Source organism: Echinops telfairi, unplaced genomic scaffold (assembly GCF_000313985.2).
Source record: "Echinops telfairi isolate 266 unplaced genomic scaffold, ASM31398v2 ScPeMD7_15;HRSCAF=58, whole genome shotgun sequence".
Classification (NCBI taxonomy): Eukaryota; Metazoa; Chordata; class Mammalia; order Afrosoricida; family Tenrecidae; genus Echinops; species Echinops telfairi.
The window spans coordinates 2,279,466-2,301,803 of record NW_022103912.1 but is presented as its reverse complement, the minus strand read 5'-3'; the positions used below and the strand labels follow the sequence as shown (position 1 = coordinate 2,301,803).

At 43.4% G+C, this 22,338-nt stretch overlaps 2 protein-coding genes across 3 annotated transcripts in view; one reads left to right on the top strand and one right to left on the bottom strand.

Annotated features, from left to right (window-relative positions):
- Nucleotides 1-22,338, top strand: part of CFAP221 (cilia and flagella associated protein 221) — a 107,657-nt gene that overhangs the window by 46,919 nt on the left and 38,400 nt on the right. The window contains exons 8-14 of the mRNA XM_004711882.1: nucleotides 6,102-6,104; nucleotides 9,209-9,329; nucleotides 9,415-9,526; nucleotides 10,077-10,185; nucleotides 12,785-12,872; nucleotides 15,791-15,880; nucleotides 19,675-19,773. Of these exons, the coding sequence (XP_004711939.1) occupies nucleotides 6,102-6,104; nucleotides 9,209-9,329; nucleotides 9,415-9,526; nucleotides 10,077-10,185; nucleotides 12,785-12,872; nucleotides 15,791-15,880; nucleotides 19,675-19,773 (622 nt within the window). The remainder of the gene's footprint in view (nucleotides 1-6,101; nucleotides 6,105-9,208; nucleotides 9,330-9,414; nucleotides 9,527-10,076; nucleotides 10,186-12,784; nucleotides 12,873-15,790; nucleotides 15,881-19,674; nucleotides 19,774-22,338) is intronic.
- SCTR (secretin receptor) overlaps nucleotides 1-22,338 on the bottom strand; it is a 235,272-nt gene that overhangs the window by 181,032 nt on the left and 31,902 nt on the right. The window lies entirely within an intron of this gene.

Sequence of the window (22,338 nt, the reverse complement as noted above, 5' to 3'; positions counted from 1 at the left end):
GTGATTTTATATATATTTATATAGATAGATAGATGCAACATAAGAAATAAACAGCTAATTTTGGCTGTTTTAAATAAGGTACAAGTCAAGGAAGCAGACAGCTGGGTCCTCTGTAGAGTCACTCACGCAATCTGGCCACAGGCAGCCAACAGCAGGCAGGTCACCAAGAGTCAGTCAGATGACAGGGTCCGACAGTCCCCAGTTCAAGCAATGTATACTCCAGTAGCATGGCAAAACAGGTCTTGAAGGAACCTCAAACTACAGCGACACAGTCCATGGGTTGCGTGTTCCACAGGTAGTGCAGCTCACAAGTTGAGGCAGAGAACCAGCTAAGGCAGCCGCACACTGGTCCGATCATCAAAGAGCAAAAGGCGAGGCTCACTGAGCCATTTATCTCTCCACCCTTCAATTAATCCAACATGTGTTCATTGGCCAGGTTGGCACCATAAACCTACCTATCACATCACCCAACAACCATTGCAGCATATATTGACTGGGAGCTGCCAGAAGTTCAGGTCAGATTCAGAAGAGGACATGGAACAAGGAATATCATTGCTGATGTCAAATGAATCGTGGCTTAAATCAGAGAATACCAGAAAGGTGTTTACTTGTGTTTTATTGACTATGCTCAGGCATTTGACTGAGTCATAGCAAACTATGGATAACCTTGAGAAGAATGGGAATTCTAGAACACCTGATTGTGCTTATGCATAACTTGTACATGGTTCAAGGCAGTTGTGTCAACAGAACAAGGGAACAGTGCATGATTTAAGATCAAGAAAAGTGTGTAACAGAGTTGTATCTTCTCACCATATTGACTCAACCTGTATAATGAGTATGTAATCAGAGAAACTGGATGATATGAAGAAGTACGTGGCATCAGGATTGGAGGAAGGCTTATTCACAACCTGCAATATGAAGATGATGCGACCTTGCTTGCTAAAAGTGAGGACTTGAAGAAATGAAGATTAAGGATTGCATCCTTCAGCATGGAATACAACTCAATGTAAAGAAGACCAAGCTCCTCACAACTGGACACTAGGAAACAACATGGAAAATGGAGAAAAGATTAAAGTTGTCAAGTATTCTGTCTTGCTTGGATCCACAATCAATACTCATGGAAGCAGCAGTCAAGAGACCAAAAGATGAATTGCATTAGGTAAATCTGCTGCACAAAACTCTTTGGAGTATTGAAAAGCAAGGATGTTACTTTGAGGCCCAAGGTTCCCCTGACCCAAGCCATAGTATTTTGAATTGCCTCATCTGTATGTGAAATTTTAACCCTGAATAGAGAAGACCAAAGATGAATAGAATTGTGGTGCTGGAGAAGAATATTGAAAGTACTGTGGGATGCTAAATGGACAAATCAATGTGTCTTGGAAGAAGTAAGGTCAGAGTACTCTCAGAGGTAAAGATGGCAAGTATCCATCTTCCATACTTTGGACACATTGTCAGTAGAGAACAGTCCCTGGAGAAGGACATCGTATTGAGTAAAGTATAGATGGATGGACACACTGGCTGCAACAATGGGCTAAACGATAGGAAAAATTCTGAGGATTGTTATGGGACCTAGCAGTGTTTCATACTGTTGCACATTGGGTTGCTCTGAGTCAGAACAACTTGATGGCACCTAACAAAAATAGCATGTATCCACTCATTAAAATAAGAGCATGTTGTAGAACAAAAACAGTCATGGAAACTCACAAGGGCAGTTCTATCCTGTCCCATAGAGTCCCATAGAATTGGTGTTGACTTAATGGCATCGAGTGTGTGCTTTTTTATTAGTGTGTGTAGTTAATATTTTACGTTTTCCCCCCTAATACTCATGACTCTTACAAACATTACAAGGACAAGTGGTCACGATATAAATACAACTCTTGGAAAAGTTTTAACAATCACGTGGAAAATGAAATGTTTTTATTTTCCTCCTCTTCACAGCTAGGTATGTATCACAGGCAGCGACCTCAGAAATGCTACACTGATGCCGCTTCTTCCACCACACCTGTGCCTATCATTTTCTCACCCATCAAACCCACTGCTATCGCCTAATAGCGCTATTAGTAACAATCTCATATCAAACTAGGAGTTAATTTCATGCTTGATTATATATTTATGCCATGATTTTCCTCTAAATGTTCAAGGTAATAAGCCCACTATGGATATGAGTGGGACTTACTGAACCCAAAGCCCAAAGGAAATCAAAATCAGTGGAATTGTAACAAATGAAGAGTAGCTCTAACAGTAACAAATCAGTAGAATTGAATACAAATGAAGAGTAGCACTAATTTTTCTGATTCCAGACAACTGGCCAAGTCATCTGTTCTTTGCCGTCTCTTGTCATGTGCTGCAGTGTGCAAAGGATCTGTGACGAGTTGATGTTTCACTCGTACGTGTCCCTCCATAGACTCCTTCCCAGATACATGAACACACCCTTACACAGCAGAAGCACAATGCAAATGCACATATACACTGTGGCTGAACAACAGTGCAAACTACAAAAGCCAGCACCTGTGTAAGGGGGAAACCTGTCAGAAAAAGTAAACTCAAATATTTCCCACTGATTGACTGGGATAGAAGAGTGGTGGCTACACCCTACCAAAGGTAGAAAACTTACAAGAACCCAGAAAAACAAGACCAGCTTGTTGAGTTCACACTCTTACAGATTTCACTGTATTCGGTTTTGGTTTCGCAGCTAGAGCTTAAAATTACTCATGATTTAATCCTTTTTAACATTTTCATGAACTACTCTCAAGACCTACATTTTCTCCAAATTGCAAAGAGTATCGTAATGTCCAGATTACACCACGAAGGGAAGAAATCGCGCTGGCTCTAGTGTTCTCTGAAATTTCCACAGATCACTGTTCCACTTCGGTATAGGATGCATGCACTTACTCATGCCCCAAGTTCACCACTGACAAATTCCACTTAAATCCTTTCTTACCAAAGCGATTTTTTTTTTTCACAATTAAGGGCATTTACTAGGGTAGTTAACAAATTGCCACAAGGCAGGATTAGCAAACAGTACAGATACGTCATAGACACACCGCAACACCGCCTCTCACCTGGGAGTCAGTCTCTCTCCAGTCCTCCACCTGCTCCGCCTCGCAGCCCCATCGGCTCAGTGCTGCTCCTCTGTTCTGCTTCCTTGTGGTCTCAGGCTCCACTACTTCCGACCGCAGGCAGAGAGCTCAAAAATGCTACACCAATGGCTCTTCTTCCAATGGTCCTGTGCCTAGTATTTTCTCACCATCCCAAACCCACTGCTATCAATTCAACTCACAGTGGCCTTGCAGGACAAAATGTCACGTGTCTCAAGTCAGAGCTGATGTATAACAACACTCTGGATCACTTCCCAGTCCTGCACCACCCTCATGATTGATTTCCTGTGACAGCTCGTTGTTGCAGCAGCCATCGTGTGAAAACATCTTGTCAACGGCCTTCCTCTTTCCGCTATCCCTCTCTCTACCAAGGGCAAAGGAGAACTGTTCCTCAGGGTTTCTGAGAGTGCTCTACAGGAGCACACAGCCTCCTTTTTCTCCCATTGAGCCGCGGGTGGATTTGAGTACCTACCTTGCAGTTAACAGCTCAGTACTTACCCCACAATGCCTCACCCTTTCCAAAACCAAACTCAGTGCCATTGAGTCAGTTCCAACTCCTGGCAATTCTAGAGGACAGGGAGCAACTGCTCCTGTGGGTTTCCGAAACTGTCACTCTTTACTGGCTTGGAAAGCCTTGTCATCGTCCCTCTTAGAGCTCTTCATTTTCATCAGCAGCACAAGCAATTACATTTCCTAGTGAGACTGTTTTCCACACTCTTGAAACTGTTCCCAGGATTCACAACAAAGGTTGTGCCAAACCTCTGTTAAGATGTGGATGCGGAGAGGACATCCTGGCCCACCAAGGCCCGAGGACAGTGTTCCTGCTCAGAGCAGACAATGCACAAGGAGGACCGTAGGGCTGGCCCCATCATGGGACACGGTGTCCCTCACTGAACCAATGCACTGCGGGGGGACAGCACTGGAGACAGTGCGGGAATGGTGCATGGCCTGGCCCCATCACGCTGGTGCGAGGCACTGAGGGCATGCAGCAGAGCATCAGGGAGAGCAGAGTGATGAAACCCCCGGGAATACCAAAAATAGACTTGGGAGACAGAGTGTGGCACCCCATCAGACTCGACTGGAAAACATTCATAAAGGCCAACAAACAGACCTTGAACTATTTATAGGTTTTTCCATTTGTGTCAGTGGCTTATTTTTGGTGGTTATTTTGTTTTTGGTTATTGTTATGGTTTTGTTGGTCTTGACTTCCTTTGCTGTTTTATTTGGCTTTGCCAGGTTTTTGCACTTAATGTATCTGCATGTCTATCTAGATAACATAGGCGGGATAAATAATTCGGAGATGAAAACAATGGGACCAAGGTTCTGGGGGGATACGGGGGAAGGGGAGGTGGGAGAAAAGAAGTGGGGGGGTAACCAACCCAGGGACAAAGGAACAACAACCCAGGGACAAAGTCAACTATAGTCAATGGAAGGAACGAAGGTTGTAGGATGCCTAGTGGGGCTTAATCAAGGGCAATGTAGCAGTAAGGAATTACTAAACCCGAATGAAGGCTGAACATGATGGTGGGACAAGAGGAAAGTAAAAGGAAATAGAGGAAAGAACCAGGAGGCAAAGGACATTTATAGAGGTCTAAATGCAGGCATGTACAGATGTAAATGCATATATAACATGAGGGGAATAGAACTATGTACTCATCTATATGTTAAAAATTAAGGTTGCAGATGGACACAGGGCCTCAACTCAAGTACTCTCTTAACACAAGACAGTTTGTTCTAACAATCCAGCATTCTGTGATGCTCACTTTCCTGACACAATTGCTGAAGACAAAGCGGCGGATGCATAAGCAAATGTGGTGAAGAAAGCTGATGGAGTCTGGCTATCAAAAGATATCATGTCTGGGGTCTTAAAGGCTTGAAGATAAACAAGCATCCATCTAGCTGAGAAGCAACAAAGCCCACATGGAAGAAGCACACCAGCCTGTGTGATCACAAGGTGTCAATGGGAATCAGGTATCAGGCATCTAAGACCTAGAACAAAACCATATCCAAGGTTAATGATGGCAAGGGGCATGGAGTGGAGACCCAATGCCCATCTGTAGACAATTGGACATCCCCTCACAGAGGGGTCACAGGGAAAAGATGAGCTAGTCATGGTGCAGTATAGCACTGTTGAAACACACAACGTTCCTCTAGTTCTTTGGTGCTTCCTTCATGCCACTATCATGACCTCAGTTCTACCTTACAAATCGGAGTAGACCAGAACATGCACACTGCTACAGATAAGAGCCTGCAACACAGGGAACCCGGGATAGATAAACCCCTCAGGACTAGCAAGGAGATTAGAGATACCAGGAAGATTAGGGGCTGGTGGGGGGAGAAAGGGAGAATCAATCACAAGGATCAACCTAGAACCCCCTCTCAGAGGGATGAATAAATGAAAGGGGGGTGAGGGGCGACGATAGACAATGTAAGATATGGAAATAATAATCTATAACTTATCAAGGGTTCATGAGGGAGGGTGGGTGGGGGAGGGCGGGGGGTGAGATGGGGAGCTGATAACAGGGGGCTCAAGTGGGAAGAAAATGCTTTGAAAATGATGATGGCAGCATATGTGCAAATGTGCTTGACACACTGGATGAATGCATGGATTGTGATAAGAGATGTAAGAGCCTCCAACGAAAGCATTAAAAAAAAAAAAAAAAAGATGTGGATGCTGGGACACGGCTAAGTGCCTCACCTCAGCACATGACAATACGTCTGTCAGCGTGGGTCTCACCAAAAGGAAGTTCCATCATGCCATGGACCTTCGAAAACATTCTTATATAGATGGATGTTAGATTTGAGATTCCTAGCATATATATCCCCTATTATCCAGGGGGGTGTATTCAGCAGGTTTTCAAGAAGTGCATATAGATGGATTGTCAGGATGAATGAATTCAAGAATATTCTTACCTAATGTATGTATGGAACTGCTCGGTGGGGACAACAGTTAAGAGCTTGACTATTAATTGAAAGGTTGGCAGTTCAAATCCACCCAGAAAGGCCGTGGAAGAAAGGCCTAGTGATCTACATCAGAAAACCCATAGCCACTGAGGCACAAGGTGAGGCACTTAGTCACTGAAACGCATGGCTTACCCTGCGTCAAAATCAACTCCATTGCATGTCTGTAATGTCATAGATGTGTGCAATCCCAAACAAGTGTTCAAACAGTCTTGCTTAAAGAGAGGCTCTCTTTCATGTGGAAGAAGTGGAATGCCATGAGCACTGTTAAATTGTGGAGGCTGTGCCCAATATCCGGAAACAAAATAGTTTGAATTGTTGAAGGGAAACCACTTTGCTCTGTACACATCCACCCAAACCACAATGGGAATATTTTTAAAACTTTAAACTATGCTTTACTGTAGTATTTCTAATCAGAAGATAGCAGGATTTTTCTTTCTTTTTCTGTTAAGACTATTTTATTGGGGGCTCTTACAGCTCTTATAACAATCCATACATCAATTGTATCAAGCGTATTTGTACATATGTTGCCATCATCATTTTCTAAACATTTACTTCTATTTGAGCCCTTGGTGTCAGCTTCTCTTTTTTACCACCCTAGGGACCCCTGGATAGATTATAAATTATTATTAATTTCATATCTTACACTGACCGCTGTCTCCCCTCCCCGCAATTTCTTCCCCTATCCTCTCCCCACCTTCACCCTAGCCTCCTGGTATCGCTACTCCCATTTCTGTTCCTGAGGGGTTTATCTTACCTGGATTCCATGTGTCCTGAGCGCTTACCTGTACCTGTGTACATATTCCAGCCTATCCTGCAGTGAAAGGCAGGATTGGGTCAGGATAGTAGAGGGTGAGGAAGCCTCAAGGAACCAGAAGAATGTTGTGTGTTTTTATTGCCTACGTTATTGTTGGTGCTATACTTCACCATGGTTGACTCTTCCCTTCCTTGCAACCCTTCTGTGAGGGGATGTCCCATTGTCTACAGATGGGTTTGAGGTCTCTCCTCCAACCCCCCTCATTCTCAACAATATTTTGTTTGTTTGTTTGTGGTCTCTGATGCCTGTTACATGATCCCATCGACACGTCATGATGGCGCAGGCTGGTGTGCGTCTTCTGTGTGGGCTTGTTGCTTCTCTGCTAGATGGACGCTTGATTAACTTGAAGCCTTTAAGACCCCAGATGCTGTATCTTTTCATAGCCGGGCACCATCAGTTTTCTTCATCACATTTGCCTGTGTACTTATTTTGTCTTCCTGTCAGGAGGATGAGCATCATAGAATACCAGGTTGTTAGAACAAAGTGTTCTTGCATTGAGGGAGGGCTTAAGCAGAGGACCAATGTCTGCCCACTTCCTCAATATATTGCCATATAAATATATGTATGTACCTATGCAAATACCTCATTTTTATTAATTAATATATTTACTAAGTGCACACCTACGTTTATAACTCTATCCATAGCTTTGCTAGATCTTTTCTCTGTTTCCTTTTACCTTCCTCCTTTCCCACCTTCATACTCACCCTTCTTCTGCCTCTTAGTAATTCCTCTCAGCTAGATTGCTGTTGCTCCAATTGTTCCAGCAATCGTAGAGACCCAGGATCTCTATGTCCTCCTCATTGTTGATCCTCGTTGCTGATTTTAATTCCCTAGTTGTTCCCCTGTCTGTGGCATTGCTTGCTCACTGCTCCTTTCCCCTGCCTCTTTCTCCCCCTAAGTCCTCCCAGAACCTCCAGTCCCATTGCTTTCTCCTTGGGCTCTCTTCCCATGCCTATCTTATGTAGGTAGGCAAACCAACAATTACATAGACAATACAAAAAGAAAACAAAAAATTGAATAAGAAGAGAAAAAATATATATATAAAGAAAAAGAATAATAACTAGCAAAAAAAATGAAAAAGCATAGATAATTCCTGGTCTGTCCACTGACCTTTATGACTATCTCCCCACTGATCCTGAGAGGTTCCAGTAACTGCCCCTTCTGGCCTGCAGTCTATTTGGGGGGCTCCTTGGGGACTTTATGGCTTGGCTTGGCTCCTGTTGCTGATCTGTTATGTTCCCTTCTTGGTTCTCCCTGTCGTGTGTCCCCTGGACTGTCCTCTGTCACTGTATGCTCTAGCAAGGGGTCATCATGTCTCAACCTGTTGTCAGCCCCACAGTCTTCTCTGTGCCTTAGCAGCTCCGCACAAGCAGCTCCATCCTTAGGGCTTGTTGGGCCAACATGAGATCTAGAACCTCACTCTCTCTTTTGCCGTCTTGGTTTTGAATCTTACAATAAGCCACATTAATAGTTTTTGCAGAGTCCCCGCGAGGTTGCTAAATGGAAGGTTGGAAGTTGGAGGCAACGCAGGGTTCCTCAGAAGGAAAATACAGCAATGTACTTCCACACAGTTATACTCTGACACACATGGGGTCCTGATGAGTCAGAACCAATTCAGAGGTGATTCGTTCTCTTGAAATAGTGTTGGCAGCCATGGTAGGGCCCTGTGGTGGACAACAGCCCAAGACAATTTTCAATTATAGAAAATATTCAAATCATTAGCCTGGATCTCTTTTTAAAAATCTTGCCACAAATAGTGGACATAATGATTCTTTAAGAAAATAAATCAATGTGAGATTTTGTAATCAGTTTAACTGTTGAAAATTGGCAGCCTAGAAATGAACAATGCTGGACACTGAACATTTTTCACCATATCATGTTTTTCACTTGCTGTGTTTGTTAAGAATGAAAGAATAACTGCCATCAGTGAGCTATTCTGACCTACAATTAAACTCCAATATAGTGCTATCTCATTTGTTAGTAGAACACTGTTTACACAAATTTACTTTCAGTTAGATATAATAGTTAGATATAATAGTTAAGGTGCTATAAGTCATAGTATTATTTTTTAAAAAAAACCATTGCCATCAGATTGATTCTGACTCATCATGACCTTATTTGAGGTTTATGAGACTGTAATCTTTATGGGTGCAAGAGGGCCTCATCTTTCTCCAGCAGAGTAGCAGATGGGTTTGAACCACCAACATTACAGTCAGGAGTTCAATGCTTACCTGAGAGTGCCACCATGGCTCCTGGTAGTATCAGGAGCACAGAAATTGGAACCTTGGGTCGTTGGTTTATATACTAATTTAGTATCTATTTTAAACCACAGATCAGAAGAATTTGGAGAGCTGAACACAATTTCTACGAAAGTAAACATTCCTTCAGAAAAGGCCATGGCACATGTCAATGTTCACAGACTACCAGCAAAGTTTAAGCCTCCAGAGATTAAGGTAAAGTAGGCATTATTGTAAGCATAATGGAAAGAAGGAGAGAGAAGGATAATAATTACTTTTCCCTCCTGGTTTGATCCTTTAGGAAATCGAATACCAGAACTTAAGATTTCCAGTAGATTTATCAAATCCATTTGCTGTGGCAACTGTTTTAAACCAAGAACCAGGAAAATTGAAGATCAAAAAATTAAGAGAAGGTAACCAATTGATCTGCCATACATCAGTCCCTGGGCAGACTATGAGGAACTGGAAATACAGGGAATCCAGGGCGGATGAGCCCTATAGGACCAGTGGTGTGAGTGATGATACAGGGAGCGTAGAGGGAGAGTGGGTAGGAAAGAGGGAACCGATTACAAGGAACTATATGTGACCTCCTCCCTGGGGGACGGACAACCAAAAAGTGGGTGAAGGGAGACGTCGGACAGAGCAAGATATGACAAAATAACAATTTATAAATTATCAAGGGCTCATGAGGGAGTGTTTTGAGAATGATGAGGGCAATGAATGTACAAATGCGCTTTACACAATTGATGTGTGTATGGATTGTGATAAGAGTTGTATGAGCCCCTAATAAAATGATTATAAAAAATAAAATAAATAACTTCTTGTCACATTTACTACTTGTTAAAAAAAAAACAAAAGTCATCTCGATGGTTGTTGTGGTCTTCTATTAGAAAACTGCTTTTCTCTTGGCAAGTGCTTCTGATTGGATTACTGGGGGTAATCGTTGTTTGCCCTTGCCTTCAGTTTTGGATCAAGGCAATGAAATTTCAAAAACAAAGCAAATGAAGGAAGCTCTCTTCGAACAGAAGATCAGACAGGACATTAATGAAGAACTTGAAAATCACCTTAAGTGGTAAATAGTCATCTCATTTTTTTATCATGTGATAGTGTGGTTGTTTTTAAGTAGTGACTTTTTGTGCCTGCAACAGAGTGAAAGGTAATGACATCTGATGCCCTTGGGACAATGTGATCACTCTCCTCCAGTGACCCGTCTACTTCAGAATGAAGTTTCTATTGGGAATCAATGAATGCGACCTAAGTGTCACCAGACAATGGCAGAACCAGAATGAATTATGACAGAAGCTGCCCTGGTGCTTCTGCTCCCCAGGCACTTGGACCAGTGCGGGTTACTTGGGCGTCTCACCGTGAGCCCTTATGCCCTGGGCTGGAGGCCCATGAGAGACATGGGGCAATGAATCTGGGGAAGAGATGGGACTGGGGAAGCTGGAGATGGGGGAAGGCCCTGTTAGAGGTTTTTAAATTCAGGTGTGAGAATTCCTACTTAGGCATCTATGCTAATCATAGAACCTTTTTCACCAAAAAAGTTTTATACCAAATAGTACCACGCATATGCATTTGTATGGATAATCATATGTTCTAATCAGATCTTGAGGGCCTTCAAAGGTTAGTCCACCACCCTACTACCCTATTTTGATGGGGAATGGGATTTGTTTTTCACAAAAATTCCTCTGCTTCTGCCAAAAATATGTTTTAATGGTCTGGTATTGGGGCGGTTAACTTCAAGGTGAGGAGTCCAATCCCTCCTGCCAATCCACGAAAAAAGATGAGCCACTGCTCCTATAAAGATTTATTATCTCAGAAATTCTATGTACGGAAACTGAATCAGAGCCAACTGGATGACAGTGGACTTTTGTGGGGGGTGGGAGGGAGGGTTGGCCTTACTTAAATGAGAAGTATGCAAAGATAATCTTAAAAAATCATTTGGAGCAAATGAATTTTAAAAATAATAATTTGTTCCAACTGTATAAAACTATTACATTGTCATTGTAGAACCCTGAAAATACAGATTTTTTAAAAAGTATTGAAAGGGGTAGGGGGAATCCTTTGTAATCCTCTGTTAATACATTGGTGCATTTTCTCCTCAGCTTATTTACAATACTTGCATCCTTGAAATCGCCCCTATTCAATATTATATACTGTGTTTTTCATTTAATGTTTTTCCCAACATCTGGTTAAAAGATTTGAAACCTGAAAGTACGTTCACCGACTGTCAGCATTACACGACATACGCCCTCCCCACCCATCGAAATATCCACAACATGTGCCGTAACTTTTGCTGAAACATTTGAAAGAAAACTATCCACAGTCAAGACTCATACTACTAAATACTTCATCATGTAGCGAAGATAGTCTCCTACATTACCATAATAGCTTCCCCGAAATTTAACATTCACACAATGTTATATAATAATCTGTCCATATACAAATGTCCTCCGTTACATAATGTCCTTCGTTAGAAAACAAAACTCACTGCCACCATGTCAATACCCACTGTGTCACTTCCCACAGTAGCATGGCTACCCCATAGGATGGAGGAGAATTGCTCTATAGGATTTCTGAGACTAGATCTTTAGAGGAGCAAGCAGCCTTAATTTTCTCCCACAGGGTGGCTGCTGGGTTTGAACCACTAACCTAGTGGTTAACTGTTTAACGCTTACTTCACTGCACCACCAGGCCTCCTGGATACCTTGTCGTTTGTGAAGACTAGAAATCCAAAGTTAATCAAAGCTCCTACAATCGCATTTCATTTTTGTTTCCTTCGTCTTCCTTATTCTGGAACGTTCTCCCGGTGCAGCACCTCCTCCATAGCACCAGACCCTGCTTTTAAAATCATAATTACTCTGTTTTGGATCTATGCCAAGTTCTATGACTTATACATTATATGCCAGATTTTATTTTCCTTTAAAGTAATTTTCATGAAATATATCGCTTTAACTACTTTTAACGGTACAATTCCCTAGTTTTTAGTATATTTCTGGTTTGTACCGATATTGCCACTCAATCCGATCCTGGAACTCAACATCCAATGCTATCCTCAGTCTACTCCTTCTGCCTCGTCTCTGGCTTTCTGTGTGCCTGGCCTGGCCAGGCTGGACGGTTCGTGTCAGTGGGACCGTGCACTGTGTGATCTTTTGTGCCTGCCTTCTTCTACTTCACCTAACATTCTCAAGGCTCACCCATAGTGCGGCAAGTATCAGTCTTTCTATTTCGCTTTTTGAGGAACTGCCGGGAAATTTCCCACCAGCAATGTAGGAAGCTTCCAGTTTCTCCACATGCTCACAAATACTTATTATTTTCATAGTTTGCTTTATTTTTATTTTTAATTGTAATGGTCCTCGTGGGTGGGAAGTGGCGTCTCATTATCGTTTTGCTTTGCATTTCCCTAATGACCAATGATGTTGAGCACTAAGATTTTTTTTTATTCAAAAATATTTTTGTATGTGTCACTGGAATAGAAGCTTCGTTGTATAAAACATATCGTTCATCTTGGCTATGTTGCTGACGTTTCTGCCACTTCTCTCCTCCATGGCATCCCCTCCTGTTCATTTCAACAACAACCTTTTCAGATGTGGAGTGTGATTAAGACAACCTCTCCCAACACTGACCAGGATCTTCTGATGGCTTATGGAAGCTGTTTTTCTTCTCCTCAGGCAGGTGCGCCTTGGTAAAGATCCTGTATCCATTACATTAAAAAGAGAACTTCTTGAAGAACATCAAAGAGCAATCATGAAATATAAGGTCAGAATTACCGCTACCTGTATATCATTTATTATGCTAAATATTTTTAAATGCTTGCTATCTGTAAAATACACTCGTAGGAGAAAGTGAACTTACAGTTCAGTTGGGAGTGGGAGAAGCTGATTGCAAATAAATTTCTAACTATAAATCAAGTCTGGCCATAAATTTCCTGAGAGCCCTAGACCACATGTTGTGGAGATTCAGAAGCCAGGGGGAAAGAGAATCCTTCTAGTTGGAAAGATGTGTCTGGAAGACATGTTTCTGACATGGCATGATCTGGAAGACATAATATCGGTTTAAAAAGTAGTAGTGAAGCCCCGATAAAACGATTAAAATAATAATAATAAAAAGTAGTCTTGAAAAAGAGCATTGCAGATAGAAATAATGGTTCAAAACCTGACTATAATTGTGGAAAACCCAAAGACAGCCACAGGAAAGGAAGGTGGACCAGATCCACATACCAAGTCCCATGGCAGAGCTGCTCCAGAGGGGAACTGAGTGGAGGGGAGCGGGATCATACCAGGACAACCAGGCAAACCCCACATATTCTGGGTGGGTAGAGACAGCAAGTGGGGCACTGTGCAACACCCTTGACCTCACCAGGGCTTGGCAGACAGGTCGTTGGATGTAGGACAGGTGCAGGGCCATCATTGCCTAGAATATAGACCAGCGGTTCTCAACCTGTGGGCCGTGACCCCTTTCATAATACAGTTATGAAGTAGCAACGACAATACTTTTATGGTCGGGGGTCACCACAACATAAGGAATTGTATGAAAGGGTCGTGGCGTGGGGAAGGTTGAGGAGCACTGACATGGACACACATGGAGTGGAGGAGCTAGGCTCAGCTGGGGTTCTGTGTAGCAAAGGTTTGAATGTGCTGGTGAAGCACTTGGAGCAGAGTGAGCATGAAGTCAAGGGATAAACATCAGTCGAGCGCAATAGAATGTTCCAGGAAAATAAGACCTGAGAAAGACACATTGGATTTGGCAGTTTGGAGATTACAGTTTGCTTTGGAGAGGCAACAAAACTGTAATGGATTGAGGAGCATTTATTTGCTGTATTTGCTGTCAATTCAATTCTGACTCGTAGAGAAATGGATGCGATGCAGTGGGACTGCCCCATGGGGTTTCCCGTGCGAACACAGTCTTTTCTCTCTGGGGGCTTCTGTGTGGGTTCGAATGGTCAACCTTTCTGTCGCAGCTGGGCAAGCACTTGCCTATGGTGCAGCCATGACTCCTTACAGGATTGTGTCCACAGGAGGAACAGAGAGTTTCTTGAGAAGCTGAGATGTGCAGGGCTGAAGAGTGATCATATGGAAAACTAAGAATGAGGCGTAAAGGAAAGGGTATCTACATCGGAAACATTGGACCATTCATGTAGATTCAGGCTAACGAGCAATTAAAGACAAGCAGGCAATCCTGAGGCCCAGGGTATTTGGAAGTCCATCTACTAGTTTTAAAAGCCTTCTTCTCTGTGTCAGGAGATTTCATCCAGCAGCTGAGGTTTGGCAGATGAGCCGGTGGTAAGGAGCATCCCAGGCCATACGGTAGAGAGTTAGGGGAAAGAGAAATGGTGGAAACGAGACGGTAGGGGTATTGTGGAACGTCCACATTATAGCCAGATGGTGTCAACCCTAAAGGATGTTGAGCTTTTTGCTCTGGGAAGATCAAGAATACTAAATTCTGAAATATTCAACATAAACAAGTAGAATTTTAAAATTATAGAAACAAAAAAACCTTTCTCCAGGTAATAATAGCCTATTGGCCAGTCCCTTCTTTAAGTAGCCATTTTATTTTATTTATTTTGTTATTTTATCTTTAGCAGCAGTCTAGGGTTCCCCACAAAATTTCTCTTTTGAACGTAGGGTCCAGAGTCTCAAGCCCAACTTCCAGTGTGTTCAAATCAGCCTTAAAGGAGCTGCACGGCTCCCTACCCTGGTGACAGTAATACATCCGACTAGTTGTTCGTGTGGTGATCAGAACACAGTTTGTCCGCCTAAGCCTTCCCAGGTGCTTGCCGGCAGAGTACCTGAGAGCCAAGCTCGTTTGAGAAGTGTGCCAGCAAACAAATAATGGAAGGGGTTGTTGTCGGGTTCATTCTTTCCACAAGCAGACTGCCAGACCTATCTTCTGAGGCACCTCTGGGTAGCTTCTAACCGCCCACCTTTTAAGCAGTACTCAGCGCTTAACCACGTGCACCACTCAGAGACTCAGCGAAATCTAACCCGATGTGAAATCTACACAGTCCCCCTCCACAGAGGCAAGCGTGTGTAGACACCCATCCACACCCAGCCAGCCTCCCTCAGAGTTATCACGGCTCAGAGGGAATAGGAAAGATGTGAAGGTGTGAAGCGCTTGGACCAGGGGCTCCTCTGTGACGTAGGGCAGGCACGTGGGGAAGAGGGGCCACCTGGACGCAGTTACTGTGAAGATGGAGGCAAGTCACTTTCCACACCTGAAGGCCCCTTCAATCTCTACCACTCAACAAAAAGAAGGGGCGGGGGTGGGGGTGGGGGGGACAGGGGGCAGGGAGGAGCGGATCCCATGCCTCTTAGTTAACCCTCAATGCCTGAATCATCAACGTAGGCCCTTAAATTGTCACTTAGATTGCATTTCTTTTCAATGAAATTTCTACACTTCCCAAATGACAAGATTTCCTAAAACATTCCCTGTGAATCCTCTGAAAGAACCTCTACATGTGCTGCCCTCTGTTTACACAAGAGGCCTCAGACAGGTGAGTCCCTAAACATCTCCTTTGTCTTTGTCACGAACATTTTAACCTGCAGGCCTCCACGATTCTAAGGGGAACTACTTCCATGGGTGGGTTTAACTAACTGCTAAATGAATTTCTACTAGTTTTAAAGACGCTTTTTGAATTTGCGTTCACCTTTAATATTTTCCATGATTTAAAAACCCAGCTGGATTCAGAAACTCCCATTGTGGATGAGGAATTTCACCGACTCCAGACAGAAGTGAGCCACAAACGGATCATTCGCAAACTAGAAGATGTGGGTAACTTTCATTTGTTTGTAATTGTATTATTGGCAACTCTTTATATGCTTTTTAATTTTATTTTTGAGACTGTAAGTCTTTTATTTATTATTTTATTAACTTTTTTTGGGGGGGGGAGCTAATACAGACATCACACCATTCCATAGTTCAATTGCATCAAGCAGCAGTGTACAATTGCTACCACGATCAGTTTTAAAACATGTTCTTCCTTCTTAAACCCCTTAATATTGGCTCCCTTTCACCATCCTCCCTTTTCCCCACCGTATGCCCCAGGAACTCTTATTCTCCTTGCCGCTATAAGTTCATCTACCCTGGGTTTCATATAATGAAAAACAGAAAAGCATATCACAAAAATTCAAGAGGGCTGCCCACAATGACAAAAACCCATCAGAAATAAATCCCAAAATGAAAAAAAGGGAACATAGAAACTATCCACAAGCAGACCAGGCTCAAAGTATATCAGAGGGGGGACATAAGTTTGTTTTAAAAAAAAAACACTAAGTTTTTAAAAGCACTAGAGAAACCATCTCACCAAGAGATGTTTAATTATCTTAATAGATTTACATTTTCAGAATGTGTTTTACTATATATTGACAAGGAGAGCATCAAAACTTGAAGTTAATTCTTCCCTTGAAATTACCAGCATTGTGTGCTCTTGGCTCCTCACATCCCTCCCTCCCTTCAGTCTTTCTGGTTCTCCTCGGCTCGTTCCCATTTCTTTCCACGACCCTGGCTTCAGGCCCACAGGGGTCCCTTACCCTTCTGCTTCCTTCCCCTTGCTGGAAAGGCCAGGACACACGATCAGCAGTCAGAAGCCAGAGTTCTGGTCTCCATTGTGCCACATCTGTGGGGCCTGGAGAAAGCCCCTTGGCTCTGTGCCTCAGTTTACACAACCATAAAATAGAGACTAACTCTTTCACCTGTGTGTCCTTCTCTGAAAACTCAATGTTTAATTCTAAGCATGAAAAAATTCTTCCTAATCTCCTCCATCTCCATTGTCCACATTTTTCTCTCCCGAATTTGCCCCGAATCCATGATTTTTACCTCTTTCTTTCTCTCCCACGTCCAATCTGGCCACCAAGTCCTGCCGATAGCTCTTCACAAGCCATACCTGCATTGAGGCTTCGTGGCTCACCCCTAACGAACAGGTTTCTGTTCAGACTGGTGCCCTTCCTATTCCATTTGCTGCATGTGCCGAGGTGAAAATCATTCCTTCAGGTAGTTTTCCTGTTCAAGAATCTGTGTTGCTTCCTAACACTGATAGCTCAAACTACTCTAATTTCCCTAACATTTGCATAATCTGTGGTTCTCAAACTGTGCTCTCCAGACCAGGGGCATTTGCATTTGCCCTGTAACCTGTTAGTAATGAAAACCCATGGTCCTACCTCTGACCTGATAAATCAGACAATGTGTGTGTGTGGGGGGGTCTGGGGGGGGGTGTTAGTCCAGAGAGATGAGAACCAAGCCAGAGGACTCAAATATGTGTAGGAAAGAGTTTTGTTTTGTTTTTAATCATTTTATTAGGGGCTTATACAACTCTCATCACAATCCACACATACGTCAATTGTGTAAAGCGTACTTGTACATTCATTGCCCTCATCATTCTCAAAACATTTCCTTTCCACTTAAGCCCCCGACACCAGGTCCTCATTTTTCCCCTCCCTCCCCACTCCCCTCTCCCCCATGTGCCCTGGATAATTTATAAATTGTTATTTTGTCATCTCTTACCCTGTCGGACGTCTCCCTTCACCCACTTTTTTGTTGTCCGTCCCCCAGGGAGGAGGTCACATATAGTTCCTTGTAATCGGTTCCCTCTTTCCTACCCACTCTCCCTGTACCCTCCCAGTATCGCCACTCACACCACTGGTCCTGTAGGGATCATCCGCCCTGGATTCTCTGTATTTCCAGTTCCTATCTGTACCAGTGTCCATCCTCTGGTCTAGCCAGACTTGCAAGGTAGAATTTGTGTCATGATAGTGGGAGTGGGGAGAAAACATTTAGGAACTAGAGGAAAGTTGTATTTTTCATCATTGTTACATCGCCCCCTGACTGGCTCGTCTCCTCCCCAAGACCCCTCTGCAAGGGGGTCTCCAGTGGCCTGCTAATGAATGGGCTTTGGGTCTCCACTCCGCACTCCCCCCATCATTCACTATGCTAAGATTTTTTTGTTCTGATTATGCCTTATACGTGATCCCTTCGACACCTCGTGGTTGCATAGGCTGGTGTGCTTCTTCCATGTGGGCTTTGTTGCTTCTGAGCTTGATGGCCGCTTGATTACCTTCAGGCCTTTAAGACCCCAGACGCTATACTTTTTGATAGCTGGGCACCATCAGATTTCTTCACCACATTTGCTTATGCACTCATTTGTCTTCAGTGATCCCTTCGACACCTCGTGATCACACAAGTTGATATGTTGTTCCATGTGGGCTCCGCTGCCTCTGAGCTAGATGGCTGCTTGTTTACCTTCAAGCTTTTAAGACCCCAGACGCTAAGGAAAGAGTTTTATATCAAAGAGCAATTGTATATTGAGAATACATCCCAGCCCAGGACAGACCAAGTCCGTAAGTCTGATATTAGCCCACATGTCCAATACCAGTCCATAAATTCCTCTTTAGACTCACACAACACATGCTATTATGCCAAATTCAGGAAGATCACAGGCAGGTGGATAGAAAGTCCTGTGGATCCAATGGTGCTAGATAAATCTCCAGGGCTCTGGCTGCCATCAGCGTGACTCCAAGTGGCTTGTCTGAGGGAAGTGATGCAGACAGCGAGTGTGCCCAGTGTCTGTGGAGAAAGAGAGGAAGTTCCCGGAATCCTCATGAGAAGGCCACGCCCACAGGAAATATCATCAGGCTGTGGCCTGATTGACAGGCCAGGCTCCACCCCTTATTTATCAAGTTGACATGAAACGATGTACCGAGCACAGGATGGGTCTAGCAAGCAGGGCTTTACCCACTGAAAAAGGAGAGCCGCTGGGCTAGAGCCCTGAGCTGTGTCATACATGAAATACGTTCACCGTGTTAGCTACTGTACCTTCGAAGAAGCGTGAAGTCGGTATGGACTTCTTTATTTTACAGATGTGAGAGCGGGAAGTCAACAATCAAGCTGGAATTTTACTTAGGCTTTTTCACTTCAAAGCCTATTGACCCTTTGTTTCAATCGTTTCGAGTTTTTCTGCTCTTCCCCGCACCCACCACCTCCCCCACTAGCCCACCCCCACCGCCACAACCCCTTGTAAACCATTTTCTTGCTTTTGCTTTGCCTCTTGGAGAAGATGCTCCTCCCTCACTAGCTCTTCTGCAAGGGCAAATTGCAAGTTCAACTGCTCTAGGCCAGTGGTTTTGTCTGAGTCAGTGTGGCCCGGGGCTGTCTCTCTTACATTCACTGATTCTAGGCCCACACGTGCCCCTTGCCCGGGGTACACGCAGCTCTGGCCTCCTCCTTCTGAGGCAGTCTCTGTGTTTGCTCGTCTCAGATCTGATTCTGGGCGGTGCCCACCACGTGGGGCTGACTTGCTGCATGGCTTCATCTTTCATCCTTGGGGGCAAATGAATTTGTTTTAGCTTCCGCAACTCGACTTAAGTTTCTTCAAATCCAAACCAGGTGCTCCCGTTTGGGCTCCCAACTCAAGAAGAAGCCCCTATCATGCTATGCATACTAAATAAAAGTGCCTAATAATTGCTCATTATGTGGCAAGATAAACAAGTAACAACTTGATGTAAGATTGGGTTCTACATTAATAATTGGGTTTCGTAGACGCTTACATGCTAATATTTTATGTCCACAGACAGCCACGGAATTTCATCCTAATTTTGATCCACTTATTAACAACACTTGGACCAGCAGGTTCAGGGCACTGAGACGGTTTCAGCAGGCAGCACGCAAGGTAAGTCGCAGAACCAAATCGAAATTTTAATGTTTAATCATCAAGGCAAAGAAATCAACCAAAGGTGCTTTTAAATAACCAGTCTCTTCTGCTTAATCCACATGTCATAAAATGTGTCGCTGTTATTAGATGATATCAAGTTAGTCACCACTCATAGTGACCTAGTGCAAGAGACAGAAACACGGTCTGATCTTTGCAACTGTCGCGATGTGGGAGCCCAGGGTTACAGCCACTTTGTCAATGTCTCTCATGCAGGGTCTTCCTCTTTTTAGCGACCCTCTACTGGAGCTTCATGGCTTTCTCTAGAGAAGATAAAATGCACCTTTTAAAATGTGCCTTTCAGAAGTACTTCGTGCAGGCTTGTGCTTCCATCACGTACGTCTGTAATTTTAAAACATTTTCTTCACTCAAAAAAGAAAATCCTGCTCAGTTGCAAGCAGACACCTTTCAACTCCCCTTTCCAGCTGACCCAGGCCAAGACTACTTTCTCTCTCTACGGATTTGTTTATTCTAACAACATAAATGCATTTTAAACATGTTTCTTTCACTCAAAACTTTCTCCGGGTTGTAGCCTGTATCTGTATTTCATTTCTTTCATTTTTCATGAGTTCATTTATATGATTGAGTACATTGTATGAGTATTCATTCATTGTATGGACATTCATTCATCACTTGATGGACATTTGAGTGGTTTCTACTTTTTTGGCTATTATGAATAATGCGTATGGTAGTTAGTGATTATGTCAACTGGTCACTCCTGGTAGGGGAGGAGACAAACCTGCCAATCAAGTCTCAGCCGGATGACACTTCCTTGATGTCATTAGCCTTTGGGTACAAGAGTGTGAGACAGTAGAGGTGATTACTCTCTCTACCCCTCACCTTCCTGCCTACTGGGCTGTGCTGGCGCCCTAGGGGTGGTTGGCATCATGCCATATTTCCACCAACTTTGGGTGCACACAGCTCTGCACCCACTGGCCTGTGACCATCCTGCTTCCCTGTTGGCCGTTCTGTATCACCGGCATGTGGCTACGTGAGTCTGAAGAAGGACGTAAGGACTAGCATCCAACTTACGGACTGGGCTTGGACTGGGCTGGGCTGGCTTCTTGGTATACAATCCCTTTCTGATATAAAATGTTTTTATTATACATGAATGAGTGTCACTGAATTTGTTTCTCTGGACCACCCAGCCTAGGACATATCTAAAATTTTCTTGTGTGTGTGTGTGTGTATACAGTGAACCCTCGTTTATCGCGGTTAATTGGTTCTAGACCCTACCGTGATAAATGAAATTCCGCTAAGTAGGATTCCTTATTTTTAAATCAAATATTTTCGTAGTTAGAGCATAGAGGACATGAAAAAACACCCTTTAGTCACCATTACACTCGTATTACCCAATTTATTAAACGAAAAAGGGAAAATACAGTAAAACATTTTGGACGTTACAATTATCATTTATTATTTATTATATTATTTATGGCATCAAGCGTGTACAGTATGAGCCAATCAGTGGCAGTAATGACAGAGCATGCGCTGTTATGCAAAAACCGCGATAGAGTGAAGCCGTGGAAGTCGAAGCGCGAAGTGGCGAGGGTTCACTGTATATATATATATATATGGAATTGTTGGGTCATATATATATATATATATATATGAAATTGTTGGGTCATTTGGTAATTCTAGAAGCACTTACTGATCCGTGATTTCTAGAGGGAAAAATTAAGAACCCTTGTAGAGTTTGTCTCGGTGTCTGGCGTATTGCTTTCCCCACAAAGTGTGGCATCTTCCTCCCCCTCGTACTGGTCTCCCCCCGGCATATTTCTAGTCCCCCGTGGCTTCCTGCTACCATGGTAAAATGTTTTGCCTTCAATGTTAATAGAGACTTACAGTGACCATTTGTTTGGTTACAGCCACACCTCCCCAGTTCCCCATTGTTTCAGTCTTTTTCTTCTTCCAAACCTGCTGTGTTGTTCTGAATACAAACTTGTATTTTTACTCCTTTTCCTCCAAATAAAATGACCCTTGGGCCCAGTACAAGTCTACCTTTCCTCCAAGAAGTAGTTTAGAGAGATTTAGTGCTTCTTAGATCTTATGCTGCCCACAGGCCTCTCCTTCTTGCCACTAGAAGGTGACTTCCTAGTACACGCACCTAGAACAGGCAAAGTCAACCTGAACTTGCACACGAGAAATTGATGATCTGGTCCACAGTCAGCCTCTGCCCTGGTTTCAGTTGTTAATACTGAGGTTCTCCATCTTCTCTTCCCACCGATGCTGTCCGTTGGATTCCTGTGTTTGTGCATGGAGAAGTCCATGAATCCAGTCTCCACTTGAGCTGTTGAAGGTGGACGTGCAAGTGGTTGGTCTTGCAAAATTCTATCATGCAATCTACAGACTGTAGTATTAAATTAAAATGGTTATAGTGGGATGAGGGGCCAGCCCCCACCGCTAATACTACTACTACCCACGGGTTCAGTAAGTACAATTGTACGGCTGAGATATTTAAGTATTATATTAAAGTCATCGAGAGCATGAGAGATAATACAATAATACAGTCAGACATATTACATG